The 14,272-nt window shown below is 40.6% G+C and overlaps 1 protein-coding gene across 1 annotated transcript in view; it reads left to right on the forward strand.

Annotated features, from left to right (window-relative positions):
- DNAH8 (dynein axonemal heavy chain 8) overlaps positions 1-14,272 on the forward strand; it is a 318,775-nt gene that overhangs the window by 76,818 nt on the left and 227,685 nt on the right. Inside the window, exons 24-29 of the mRNA XM_024122116.2 lie at positions 5,689-5,764; positions 6,728-6,923; positions 8,504-8,700; positions 9,670-9,796; positions 10,620-10,855; positions 13,038-13,142. Of these exons, the coding sequence (XP_023977884.2) occupies positions 5,689-5,764; positions 6,728-6,923; positions 8,504-8,700; positions 9,670-9,796; positions 10,620-10,855; positions 13,038-13,142 (937 nt within the window). The remainder of the gene's footprint in view (positions 1-5,688; positions 5,765-6,727; positions 6,924-8,503; positions 8,701-9,669; positions 9,797-10,619; positions 10,856-13,037; positions 13,143-14,272) is intronic.

Here is a 14,272-nt window from a genome sequence, read left to right on the forward strand (position 1 = left end):
TCTTTACTATCATTACTCTGAATTCTTTTTCAGGTAGACTGCCTATTTCCTCTTCATTTGTTTGGTCTGGTGGGTTTTTACCTTGGTCCTTCATCTGATGCATATTTCTCTGTCTTCTCATTTTGCTTAACTTACTGTGTTTGGGGTCTTCTTTTCGCAGGCTGCAGGTTCATAGTTCCCGTTGTTTTTGGTGTCTGCCCCCAGTGGGTAAGGTTGGTTCAGTGGGTTGTGTAGGCTTCCTGGTGGAGGGAACTAGTGCTTGTGTTCTCGTGGATGAGGCTGGATCTTGTCTTTCTGTTGGGCAGGGCCACGTCCAGTGGTGTGTTTTGGGGTGTCTGTGGCCTTATTATGTTTTTAGGCAGCGTCTCTGCTAATGGCTGTGGTTTTGTTCCTGTCTTGCTAGTTGTTTGGCATGGGGTGTCCAGCACTGCAGGTTGCTGGCTGTTGGCTGGAGCTGCTTCTTAGCGTCGAGACAGAGATCTCTGGGAGAGCTCTCGCCAATTGGTCTTACATGGGACTGGTAGGTCTCTGGTGGTCCCATGTCCTGCACTCGGCTCTCCCGCCTCAGAAGCTCAGGCCTGACACCAGGCCTGAGCACCAAGACCCTCTCAGCCACATGGCTCAGAAGAGAAGAGAGAAAGAAAAGAAAGAAAAAAACATAGTAAATAAAAAAAATTATTAGAATAAGAAAATTTTAAAAGTAATAATAATAATAAAAAAGAAGAGAGCAATGAAACAATAAACAAATCCACCAATGATAACACCGCTAAAAACTATACTAAGATAAACATAAAAGTCAGAAACAAATCAGTCACAGATAGCAAACCCCAAGTCTACAGTTGCTCCCAAAGTCCACCGCCTCAATTTTATGATGATTTGTTGTCTGTTCAGGTATTCCAGAGATGCAGGTACATCACGTTGATTGTGGGGATTTAATCTGCTGCTCCTGAGTCTGCTGGGAGAAGTTTCCCTTTCTCTTCTTTGTTCTCACTGCTCCCAGGGTTCAGCTTTGGTTTTGGCCCCGCCTCTGCGTGTAGGTCACCCTCTGGCATCTCTTCCCACCCAGACAGGACAGGGTTAAAGTAGCAGCTGATTAGGGGGCTCTGGCTCACTCAGGCCGGGGAGAAGGAGGGGTAGGGTAATTATAATTGGAATGTGGGGCGAGCTTGTGGTGGCAGAGGGCAGTGTGCTGCTGCAACAGCCTGAGGCGTCATGTGTTCTCCTGGGGAAGTTGTCCCTGGATCAAGGGACCCTGGCAATGGCGGGCTGCGCAGGCTTCTGGGCAGTGGAGGGGTGTGTGGGTAGTGACCTGTGCTTGCACATAGGATTCTTGGTGGCTGCAGCGGCAGCATTAGCATTTCATGCTCGTCTCTGGGGCCTGTGCTGATAGCCACGGCTTTAGCCTGTCTCTGGAGCTCGTTTAGGCGGTGCTCTGAATCCTCTCTCCTTGTGCACCCTGAAACAATGGTCTCTTGTGTCTTAGGCAGTTCCAGACTTTTTCCCGGACTTCCTCCCGGCTAGCTGTGGTGCACTAGCCCCTTCAGGCTGTGTTCACACAGCCAACCCCAGTCCTCTCCCTGGGATCTGACCTCCGAAGCCCAAGCCTCAGCTCCCAGCCCGCATTCGTCCCGGCGAGTGAGCAGACAAGCCTTTCGGGCTGGTGAGTGCCATTCAGCACTGATCCTCTGTGCGGGAATCTCTCCACTTTGCCCTCTGCGCCCCTGTTGCTGCGGTCTCCTCCGTGGCTCCGAAGCTTCTCCCCTGCCATCCCCCGTCTCCTCCAGTGAAGGGGCTTCCTAGTGTGTGGAAACCTTTCCTCCTTCACAACTCCCTCCCACTGGTGTAGGTCCCGTCCCTATTCTTTTGTCTCTGTTTTTTCTTTTTTCTTTTGCCCTACCCAGGTATGTGGGGAGTTTCTTGCCTTTTGGAAAGTCTGAGGTCTTCTACCAGCATTCTGTGTTCTGTAAGAGTTGTTCTACATGTAGATGTATTTGTGGGGAGGAAGGTAATCTCCACGTCTTACTCCTCCGCCATCTTGAAGGTCCCTGCATTATTGTTTGATGTTTTACTTTCTACCTTTTTTTTTTGAACACTCAAAAATAATTTATTTACTGTATATTTTATTAAAGTCTCCAGGTTCTTGTGTATTTATTTTATACCCCTGGTTTCTCAGGGTGTGTGAGGTGTAAACTCTGTTATTCTTCATTTTAAGTCTGAAACGATTTGGCTGGATAAAAAACGTTTGTTTGTCTCTCAGCACTTTCAAAGTATTTCTTCATTTTTTTCCTGACCTATATTCTTGTTGATGAGAAGTCTGCAGTGAGTCTAACTGAAAATTGTTTTTTATCCTTGATGTTGTGTAGTTTCCTTTCCTGGTGTGGATTTGTCTTTATTTAATCATGCTTTGTTCTCAGAGTACACTTTCTATTTGAGGGCTTATAGGGTTCCTTAATCCTGGAAAATCATCAGCAATTTCCTTTTTCAGTTATTGCTTCTGAGACATTCTCTTGTTATGGAACTTCTGTAGTTGAATGTTGAGTAAGTTGACCACATAATTGTTCCATCTAGGACACTCTTTTGAGTGAAGAGGCACTAGCCAGATGAATGGTTAAGATGGACTTAAACCAGAACTGTCCTGGGCACCATGGACACGTGACCATCTCAGAAGTTGCGGCATCTCAGTCTGTCTTTCCTGTCTCCTAACTAGTCTGTCATATATCTTGTCTTTTTGCCTTTCTGGGTTATGTTATGGGCAAGTATCTCTGTATCTAGCCTAAACGTGATCTCATCTACTGCATCTTAAATATTTCAATTAACACTTTTTTCCTTATCCTCCAGATACTGTATCATTCCTGCCTTTTTAGTTTAGCAATTTATTATTTTTTGGAAGATTGCTTTCATTTATCTCTTTGAACATTCTCAATATATTTATTTTAGAGTTTGTCATACTTCTATACATTGAACTTTATCTGGAGTGAGTTTTTGTTTCAATTATTGATATCTTTAGTCCTCTTTCTTACTGTTAGACTTATGCATGCATATTGGGATTTTAGTTTGTAGACTCTCCTTGAGTGAGAGGTTTTTTTGTTTTTGTGTGTTTCTCTCTCCTTCCCTCCCTATCTAGGAGTTTCACTTTTGCCTCCACATGACTCTTGGTACCTTGAGTGCAGAACTGGGTCCTATTTGTTCACAGTTACATATCCCCTGAAGAGATGCTGGGAAATGGAAGGTTTAGCCGGGGAGCACAGAAGTGACCCGGCTTAGTGGCTTATTGGGGATGCTGTGTATTTGCTTCTTTCACCCCAGGCCCACATCTTTTGGAAAAGCTGCAGCTGCAGGCTGTAGGTTGACAAACTTTATCTTGTTGTTGTTTGGTCTCTCTTTACAAGTGGGGGAACATCACTTCAATGTCTGGCTTCGGGTAGCAAGCCTGGATGAGTCCCCTCTAACACGGACTACTTCAGTCCCCCAGAGTCCACAGGGGCCAACCTCCCACTCTCACTGCCTATTTCCTGACCAGAGCCCTGGCCAGGCTGTTGTGTGTTTCTGATGCATTCCTGATTTGTGGAGATCCTAATCTTGTGTTCGAGCATTCTCAAGTCCTTCAGAGTCTATCCATGATTGTGGTGTATTTGGCACAAAAAGGCATTTGTGAAGTCTGAACTCACTCTGCCATGTTAATTTACAACAGTACTGATGTGATTTTTGAAGAGGTATACATGAGTATAATATTGCAGAATCCTCCCTTGTCTAAAGCGTCTTTCTCTTACCCTCACCCATGAAGGCTAGTAGGTCAACTTGGATCACAACCTCTTTCTCTCACACTCCACAAATACTATTTCACTGACTTCTTCTTTTTTTTTTTTTTTTAATGCTTCCTTTTTCATTTTTATTTGCGGTGCTTGGCTTGCCAACCTTCATCTGGGCAAACCCTGCACACTCCATCCACATAAACAGTCGAGATCTCTTTTAGTAATGAAGGATATTATTAATATATCTTGCCTCAACTGAAATGCAAACCCAATTTGATTTTTTCCTCAGGTGGGATGCAGACAGAGAACATCCAGATAAAAGGTGTTATCATTCAGGAGGTCAAGACAGAACCGATGTTTTGTAGCTAAATGCCATTCACAAAGCACAATCACTGGCTTCTTTTGTTTCCATTTTCAGATGTGGGTTTTGCTGCTAATCTGATTTTCTTTTCTAAGTAACAAACTGTTTCTTGCTGTTTACAGGATTTCCCCCTTTATTCTGGAAATTAACAAATTATTTGTTTAGCTGTAAGTCATTTTGCCCCCATTAATCCTCTCAGGCACACAGAGAATCCTTTCAAGGTGAAAAAACAAGTCTATTCTTAAGATTTGAGAAGGGCTATGCTTAAATTTATTTTATGTAGGGTTCCCATGTTGGATCTAGGTAGTAGAGCGTCTCTGAGCTGAGTGACCAGCTGTAAGTTACTTAAACCCTCTGTGTCTTGGTTTCCTCATCTACAAAATGGAAATAATAATCATGGGATCCACATCAAGAGTTAACATGAGCATGAAATGTGTTGATTCATGGAAAGTGCTTGGACAAGCACCTGTCATACACTAAGCATTCGATAAACACTACTTATCTTTTCTTTATTATTTCACTTACCTTTTCCTTAAGTAATTTCTTTCTCTTGTATTTTGCATCCGAAAGTTTGGAGAATTCCTTAAGCTAATCCTCTAGTTTGTCAAATAAGTCACCAAAGGATCGGCTGCGCTGTTCACTGCTGTTAGTTCAGCTGTTTGGTTATACTTTATGAAACTCTTGTTCTCAGATTGTACCCTTTCGAACGTAGTCTACACTTGTTTTATTGCTGCATCTTGATTTCACAGTGAGACTATGAATTAGAGGGTTTTTTTGTTGTTTGTTTGTTTGCTTGCTTTTAGTTCAAGGAGTTCCTTGCAATAATATGATTATCTGGGAACCATTGACCCTGAATACTAAAGTTGGGTCTCCACTGTGAATGTGGAGGCTTTATGTTTCTTGTGATTCCCCCCCCCCCCACAGTCTGCTTGTAGTTATGAATGGAGGTGTAGTTTTTCAGTACTGATAACATTTCTTGCTATGGAAAGTTTACATTTATTATAATTTTGTCTGGGATGGGGACAGAGATCAGGCAGAGGGAGATAACCAAACTAATTTGCAGCGCTGATATGTGTCATTCATTAATTGCACTCATGTGTCTGTCTGTGTGTCTGTGCTTCTGTCTGAGCATAACTGATATTGTTTAAAAAGGCAGTTTTTGGAAGGTTTGACTAGAAACCTCCTGTTTAATCTTGTACACACACACAAAAATAAAGTATATGAAGGCATGTGCTTTTTGTTGGTGATTTTCAGCATCTGTTGTGAGGCTGGTAAAAAGGAGTGCTTTTAGTAAACATTATTAGGTGGTACTTTAATGAGAGAAAGCAACATTAAAATACTAGAAAATGGGTAGGAGACTAGTATTTCACTTCAAAGAATATTAAATCATTCAGTGTTCTTAATTTATGAACTAGTTCATGAAATTTATGATACCATTGTAAATAACATTCTCTTCATTAATTCAGTATTTTGAAAATTGTCTTTATTTTTTTAGGATTGAAACTTGTAGCATAACCAAGCTATTTATGAAATTTTAGGTTAAGGTTTATAAGTTAAATGTCCATCTTATTACAGCCCTTATGGACGAAAGCGGTCAGAAGATGTTATTTCCTTTCTAAAATCTGAAGTACATCTTGTGATTCCTAATGTGGTAAGTATTATTAAATATTCAAGTTAATACAGTGATATTTTGGTAATGTATTTAAGAAGTATAGAATTAGAACTGAACTTTTATTTAATCTCTTGGTCCTCTGTGCTTTTTGACTTCACCTCCGTATTTAACAAAAATAAAAGTGTATCATTTATATCTATTATAAAAATTACTTCTGCAGAGCTCATGGTGTATTGAAGGTTGGTGTTAAGAGTTAAGTATCTGTTGGGCCATCAGTTAGCAAGTACCCTACAAACCATCTTGGTTTTTCTTACTCCAGACATTAAATTATCTAAATAAGGCCATCTCAGAAGTCCACATCCCTATACTGAACACCCAACTGTAAGACAACCCATGGCAGAATAGAAACAAAGAAAGAAAGAGAGAGCCTGTGCCCTGAGTTCATGGGTCCCTTGTGCCTTCTTAGAGCACTTTTCTCTACCACCCCTCCAGCTGCTTATTGGCATCTGGAACACCAAGCCATACAGGATGACTGCGGTGCATTCTGTGACGAGCCAAGGGTTAAGCCCAGGCAGGAACAATCTATGGCTCACCTGACACCACATCTACACAGTCTGGCCTCCTGGAGGACAGCTTCTTTGCTTATTTGGTGCATTTCAAAGAACTGAGGTCAAAATCTTGGCAGTATAGTTTCTTCATTTGCTCTGCTTCAGGGACATCCAATACCTGCCCACAATATTTGGCTGCATCCAGCCACCCTCACAGGGAAGGGATGACAAGTACTATGTTTGACCTTTCTGCCTGCAGGAATTGTAGAATAGGAAAGCTTGAAGATCAGTAAAGTCTGCAGCCTACCTTCCTCTACCACCCCTCTCCTCGAAGCAGCCTTCCACTGGGCCAGTGGAGGCTTTCCCCTCTCAGTGGGGAACAGGTGTGGTGAGAATCAGAGGGGTGGATTTGTATGTGTTGGCAGCACCAGGAACTTGTTTCTTCTTTCCACAGGTAATGGTTCCTAGTTTGGATGACATTCAACAAGCCATTAACCGTATGATCCAGTTAACCCTGGAGGTCAGCAGAGGAGTGGCTCACTGGGGGCAACAGCAGACCCGTCACATCAAGACTGTCATTAGCAGCCCCTCCCATACCACTACTGACGGGACCCATCCGAGCACAGGAAAGCAGTTGAGGAAGGAAGACAGTAAGAATGTTAAAACAAATCTCAGATGAATAGAGTCTTAGAACTATAACAGTTAGTAAATGGTCTTTCTGGTTCTTCCTGTGTATGACAGCCTCTAGATACTTTAAAACTCATTTTTATATGTGTATTGGTTAAATTTTACATTAAAAAAAACTAGTGTTCTCCATCTTCCATCTTAAACATAGCATGCAGACATTTCAGATTTTGATCATGGGTGAACAAGGATATTTATCACTGTTCTACTACCATAGTCTCAGATTCAAAGTTTAAAAATGAAAATAAACCTTAGAACTAATTCTATTTTCAGCATTGTATTTGATCTGATAAACTTAGTTTGCTAGAACATGGTGCTTAGAAAATCTGGGTCATGTGTTCTTTGTACATGAAATATATATAAGCTATTCCCTTAAATAATTATTAGTGTGATATGACACTGACCCAAAATTCCATAGACATTTTTGGATACTTTCTTGTATAGAAAGCCAAATTCTTTTTTCCTTTTTTGCTGTTCTGCCACATTAACATTTTTATTTATTTATTTTTGACAAAAGTTATACATATTTGAGGTGTACAGCATGATGTTCTGATATATGTATACCTTTGTGAAGTGGTTACCACAATCAAAGTAAATAACATATTCATCACCTCCCATAGTTAACCATTTTTTGTGTGTGTGGTGAGAATACTTGAGGTCTACTCTCTTAGCAAATTTCAAATATACATTATTATTAACTATAGTCACCATACTACACATTATGTTTCCAGAATTTAGTCATCATATTAGTGAAAGTTTGTACCCTTTGATCAACATCTCCACTTTTCTTCCACCCCACCCCAAGTAAGTATCATTTATAGATACTTCAGCTAACTGTTGCCATGCAGGAATACAAGGTTGAACCATTTTAAAAGAGAAGATGGCAGTCTGGAATTCTTCATGAAATCTCATGATTTTTTTAATTGTTAACAACTGCTTTAAAAAAGTAAGGAACTGTTTGGGCCAAACAAAAGTATCCGTATGGTCTCTGCTTGATGGAGAATACTTGAGAGTTTCAGTCAAGGCTGTGACATGACTAGGTTTCGGCAAGAGATGTTTATCGTGGTGGTTAACGGCGGTTGTGTGATCTTTATATACCAGATGCTGAGTTGAAGACAAGCATATGTTGTCTCATTTAATCCTCACAAGTATTTCCATGAAGATTAAATAATTGGCTTAAGGTCATTTGGGTAGTAAACGTAGTGGCTTTCCTTTAACCACAAGCCTGTTCTGTAGGGTAGCAGTTTCAACACTTCTGATCTTTCCTTGGAGGACGTTTTGTTTTGGGGGGAGTGGTTAATCAGTGTCTTTCAGTTCTCTCCTCTGAATAACAGTTTCCCCACTTTAAAGAAACCTAGACCTCAAAATCTGACACAGTAGTTTAATAAGAATAAGGGAAGCTAGCGAGAGAATAGCTCATAATTACTTGGAACGGGGTGGGGGGTCTTTAAGAAAATAAAGCTTAAAAAGTCTATAAATATTACAATTGATAGTGTTTAAGGTTGAATATAGGAGTTATCTATAGGATAAAAATGTCTGTTTTCAGAATCTTTTGAAGACATTATCCCCGCACGGAAGCTGAAGAATTTTTATCCAGGTGTGGCAGAGCACAAAGATATTTCCAAGCTGGTCCTCCTCCTTTCTTCCTCTGTGAATTCTCTCAGAAAGGTGGCTCATGAGGCCCTGCAGGACTTTCAAAAGTACAAGACGCTCTGGACAGAGGACCGAGACGTGAAAGTGAAGGTATGTTTCCGGTACTTGTGATGCAGTTTGGTTTTTTTTTTTTAACACCTTTATTGGAGTATAATTGCACTACAATGTTGTGTTAGTTTCTGCTGTATAACAAAGTGAATCAGCTATATGTATACATATATCCCCATATCCCCTCCCTCTTGCATCTCCCTCCCACCCCTCTAGGTGGTCACAAAGCACCGAGCTGATCTCCCTGTGCTATGCAGCTGCTTCCCACTAGCTATCTATTTTTCATTTGGTAGTGTATATATGTCCATGCCACTCTCTCACTTCATCCCAGCTTACCCTTCCCCCTCCCTGTGCCCTCAAGTCCATTCTCTATGTCTGCGTCTTTATTCCTGTCCTGCCCCTAGGTTCTTCAGAACCATTTTTTTTTAAAGATTCCATGTATATGTGTTAGCATACGATATTTGTTTTTCTCTTTCTGACTTATTTCACTCTGTATTGTTTATCTCTAACTCCTGTGGGAGGACCAAGAAAACATCAGTGATAATGATGAGAACTCAAGAACAGAGGCCGAGAACCTGTAAATGCCACACACCTAACACATCATGTCTTGCATAATTCTCACATTGACACTGGGGCAGTTGATAATAATGAGGTTCAGGCAGATTTTGTTTAATTTGCTTAAACAGTTGAGTACTAATTACGTTCCAGACATGTCCAGAGGCCGGGTATTCAAGGGTGTGTCCAGCTTACATAGGCTCAGCTGTATATTTGGTTGGAGACTCAAGGAAACTTTAGAACTCTGAATAACCATTCAGAAATGTGAAATTCCCTCACATAGCTTCCTCTTTCAGTGCTAACTGTTCATCCCTTTCTCTACCGAGCCACTGGCCTGATAGCACATACAAGAGGAAAAATATATAAGCAGATGCAGTTTTCTAATTCAACTATTAGAGGCGTAAGATTTACATTGTCAAAAAGCCGAAGAAAATGTTGATTCTTTCCTTGCTACAGGAGTTTTTGGCTAACGACCCCTCTCTGACTGAAATCAGATCCGAAATTCTACACTATGCTACTTTTGAGCAGGAGATTGATGAGTTGAAGCCTATTATAGTTGTAGGAGCACTTGAATTGCATACAGGTATTTTATAAATATTATGTAAAGTGTCTGTATTTTCACATGAAATGTTACTTCATTTAGAAAGCAGTTATTAAGCTACCTTGGTACAATATTGTAAATATTAAGTATTTCTGGACCACCAATATTGTTCATATATATGCTATATATATTATATATTATCATATATTATGTATATATAATATTATACCAAAGTGACTTAATGTACTTGATACTAAATTGGCACTCAAACAGCTAAAACTACAGGGGGAACTACAGGTTACTGCAAGGAGGGGATTGTGTACATGGGATAAGAGTCAAAACAGTTTGAGATCTCCTGAGAAGTTAGTCCAGTTGGGGTTAGAGTATCAGAGGATTATGAGACAACCACTTAATGTCTGATATCAAAAGCCCAAGCTGACTCTACTGCTATCTGTAGTGAGGGAGAGCTGTGTTAGACAGGCACAGTGTTCTCAACAGTGTAGGCTGCTGGTCTCATATAGGGGTTACCTAGAGGAAATTGGGGAAATGAGTGAAGGCTTCTAATGGGTTGGCCAGAAACAGAGCAAGGTTCACATTGGATAGTGCTAGAACTAATTTCCAAAATTCTTCTCCATAGACTTCAGTGTCCTTCTTATGAATGGCTTAATATACTCCACCAGAATAGGAATTAAGTCTTCAAAATCCTTACAGAACATTTAATTCAGACGAACTACATTTCAAGTGCTCAATGTGGCTAGTGGCCATCAAATGGACAGTGCAGTTATAGATGCTCAGATTACACATAAAGTGAATTGTTTCAGAATGTCAGTTGTATTTTATTTTGACCTTTTCTTGTCTTCACCAGAGCCAATGAAATTGGCCTTATCAGTTGAGGCTAAGGCATGGAAGATGCTACTCTGTCGATATTTGAATGAAGAGTACAAAAAGAAAATGTCAGACATGATAGCATTTATCAATGAATACTTGAAAAAGTTATCTAGACCAATTCGTGATTTAGATGATGTCAGGTTTGCGATGGAAGCCTTGTCTTGTATCCGTGATAATGAAATTCAAATGGACATGACTTTGGGACCAATTGAAGTAAGAAATGATTGCATTTTTCTTTCTTGAAATGGTATCTTTTTAAAAAAATAGAGAAACACTAAAAAGTTGATTTCTTCATCTACTTTATGGCACAGTCTGCCTATTTTTCCTCTCTGATGTTGATGTCCTTGGAGGGATTTTGACAATTATCAACAGTAAACAATATATGAAGGAATATTAATATATTCATAATGCTGTACTGGTCTAGACAGTGTTCATTTTTTTATGCTGGCACTTACATTTTACAGAAAAGAATGGTTGTATTCTCTCACTTCAATCCTGACGTGTTAGGCAAGTTCCCCAAATATCTTTGGCTTTCCTTAGAAACCAGTTATGTGTCTCACCTATGACCAGTGGCATACCATGGGCAGATGGTGGGTGTGGTCCACTTAGGCTCAATAGTAAATTGTTGGAATTTATGTCAACAAGAGATGTTTTTAGGGAAGAGTACTGTTTTAGTTCCTATTGCTCCAATAACAAATTACCGTAAACTTAATGGCTTAAAACAAATTGTTTTATAGTTGTAGAGGTCAGAAGTATGAAAATGGGTCTTATGGGGCTAAAATCAACATGTCAGCAGGGGCTCTAGGGAAGAATCCTTTCCTTGCTTTCTCCAGCTTCTAGAGGCTGCTTGCATTCCTTGGCTCCTGGCTCCCTTCCAGCAGCGCCATCACTCCTACCCCTGCTTCTGTCATGACATCTCTAACTCTGAATCTCCTGCCTCCCTCTTTCCCTTAAATGGACCTCTGTGATTACATTGGGCCCACATGGCTAATACAGGATAATCTCCCCATCTCAAATTCTTTTACTAATCACATCTGCAAAGTCCCTTTTGCCACATAAGGTGACATATTTACAGATTCTGGAGATTAGGGTGTGGATAACATTGGGGAGGCTGTTATTCTGTCTCTCACAAGTACTTATGACTGATATATAGAATTTCTGGCTCATGGTGATAATAAAAATCAGACTCAGTTCATTTTATTACTGTTTTTTAAATTCTCTGTGGACAGTGCACTCCCTTATTGCCTGCAAACCTGGGGAATTGGCACTCCCCCTGCCTCCTTTTGGTACCCAGTGTTCATGACTGAGCATTGCTTTCTTGAACCCACTTAGAGTTTATACACTTTGGGAGCTAATGAAATTCATACCTTTACTACCTCTTTAAATCTTAGTATTTGGGTATTTTGAATGCTGACCACTCGCTTCTCAAGATTTAACAAATTATCATATCATTTTTTCCTGACTGCTGAAGCTCAGTTTTTCAGCATAAATTCTTTTGGTAAAGCCAATTGCCAACTCATCACTTTAAAAAATTTAGGCAAAATTGGTATATAACATTATACAGATTTCAGGTGTACAACATTATAATTCAACATTTGTATGCACTATAAAATGATCACCACTGTAAGTCTTGTCACCATCTATCACCATACAGTTGATCCCCTTCACCCATTTCACCGTCCTCCAATCCCCTTCCTGTCTAGTTACCCACCAATCTGTTCTCTGTATCTATGAATTTGTTTTTGTTTTGTTTTGTTTGTTCATTAGTTTCTGTTCTTCAGAATATCTCCCACATCATCACTTCATTCCATTCCTTATATAGCCAACCCATATATATATATATATTTTTGCCATACGCGGGCCTGTCACTGCTGTGGCCTCTCCCGTTGGGGAGCACAGGCTCCAGACGCGCAGGCCCAGCGGCCATGGCCCACGGGCCCAGCTGCTCCGCGGCATGTGGAATGCTCCCGGACCGGGGCACGAACCCGTGTCCCCTGCATCGGCAGGCGGACTCTCAACCACTCTGCCACCAGGGAAGCCCAACCCATATTTTAATAGAGTATGAGAAAACATTTTGCACGGTGTTGTCACAAGATCAAGGAGGAGAGAGGCAGAAAATTATTCCAGGGAGTTTTTCCTAGGATAGTATCTCAAAGCGATTTGCCTACTCTCCACCAGAATCACTTGGTGCTTATTAAATTCAGATTTCAGGGCCTGGGATCTAGAGTCAATATCTGATGTAAGTGATAATCTAAAGGACCTTTTTATACACGTTCAATTTGGGGACCCATTCTTCTAGTCTTTGAAGACATAAGAATGTGTCTTTAGAAGGCATCTAAGTCATTTGGCAATTATATTCCTTGTGATATTTCTGAACTCTACCCCCACCCCACAGGAAGCCTATGCTATTTTAAACAGATTTGAAGTTGAAGTAACCAAAGAAGAATCAGAAGCAGTTGATACCCTGAGATATTCTTTCAACAAATTGCAGAGTAAAGCTGTAAGTACAAATTTAATTCTTACTTTTTTTTTTTATTGCTGTGTTGGGTCTTAGTTATGGTACACTGGCTCTTCACTGTGGCGCATGGGCTTCTCTCTAGTTGTGGTGTGCATGCGTGTTTTCTCTTCTCTAGTTGTGGCGTGTGGGCTCCAGAGCACGTGAGCTCTGTAGTTTGCGGCATGCAGGCTCTCTCACTGAGGCGGGCGAGCTGAGTAGTTGTGGTGCGTGGGCTTGGTTGCCCCGCAGCATGTGGGATCTTAGGTCCCTGACCAGGGATCGAACCCGCATCCCCTGCATTGGAAGGTGGTTCTTTACCACTGGACCACCAGGGAAGTCACTATCTCCAGAAAAAAATACATTTCAAACCTTTAAAAAGCTCAATATATATTATCTTGAAAGCTTTATTGAGATATAATCCACGTACTATAACATTTACCATTTCAAAGTATACAATTCTGTGATTGTTAATATATGCACAGAGTTGCATGACAACCATCATTATCTAATTTTAGAATATTTTCTTCACCCCAAAAGCAACCCCATACCCATTAGTAATCACTCCTCATTTTCCTCCTTACCTCAGCCCCTGGCAACCACTACTTTTTGTCTCTATGGATTTGCCTTTTGTGGACACTTAATATAGATAGAATCATATAATATGTAGTCTTTTGTGACTGGCTTCTTTCACTTACTGTAATGTTGTCAAGGTTTATCCATATTATCTCACTTACCAGTACTTCATTTTCCTAATGTCTAATAATTCTTAGCATCTTTACATGTACTTACCGGCCATTTGTATATCTTCTTTGAAGAAAGGTGAATTTAAATCCTTTCCTTGTTTTTTAAATTAGGTTGTCTCTTTGAGTTGTAAGAGTTCTTTATATATTGTGGATGTAAGTCCCTTAATCAAAGGATTTGCAAACATTTTCTCTCATTTGTTGGGTTTTTTCACTTTCTTGATGGTGTCCTTTTTTTTTTTTTTTTTTTTTTTTGTGGTATGCGGGCCTCCCTCTGCTGTGGCCTCTCCCGTTGCAGAGCACAGGCTCCGGACACGCAGGCTCAGCGGCCATGGCTCATGGGCCCAGCCGCTCCGCGGCATGTGGGATCCTCCCAGACCGGGGCGCGAACCC

The sequence above is a fragment of the Physeter macrocephalus genome, chromosome 18 (genome assembly GCF_002837175.3).
Source record: "Physeter macrocephalus isolate SW-GA chromosome 18, ASM283717v5, whole genome shotgun sequence".
In the NCBI taxonomy this organism is placed as follows: Eukaryota; Metazoa; Chordata; class Mammalia; order Artiodactyla; family Physeteridae; genus Physeter; species Physeter macrocephalus.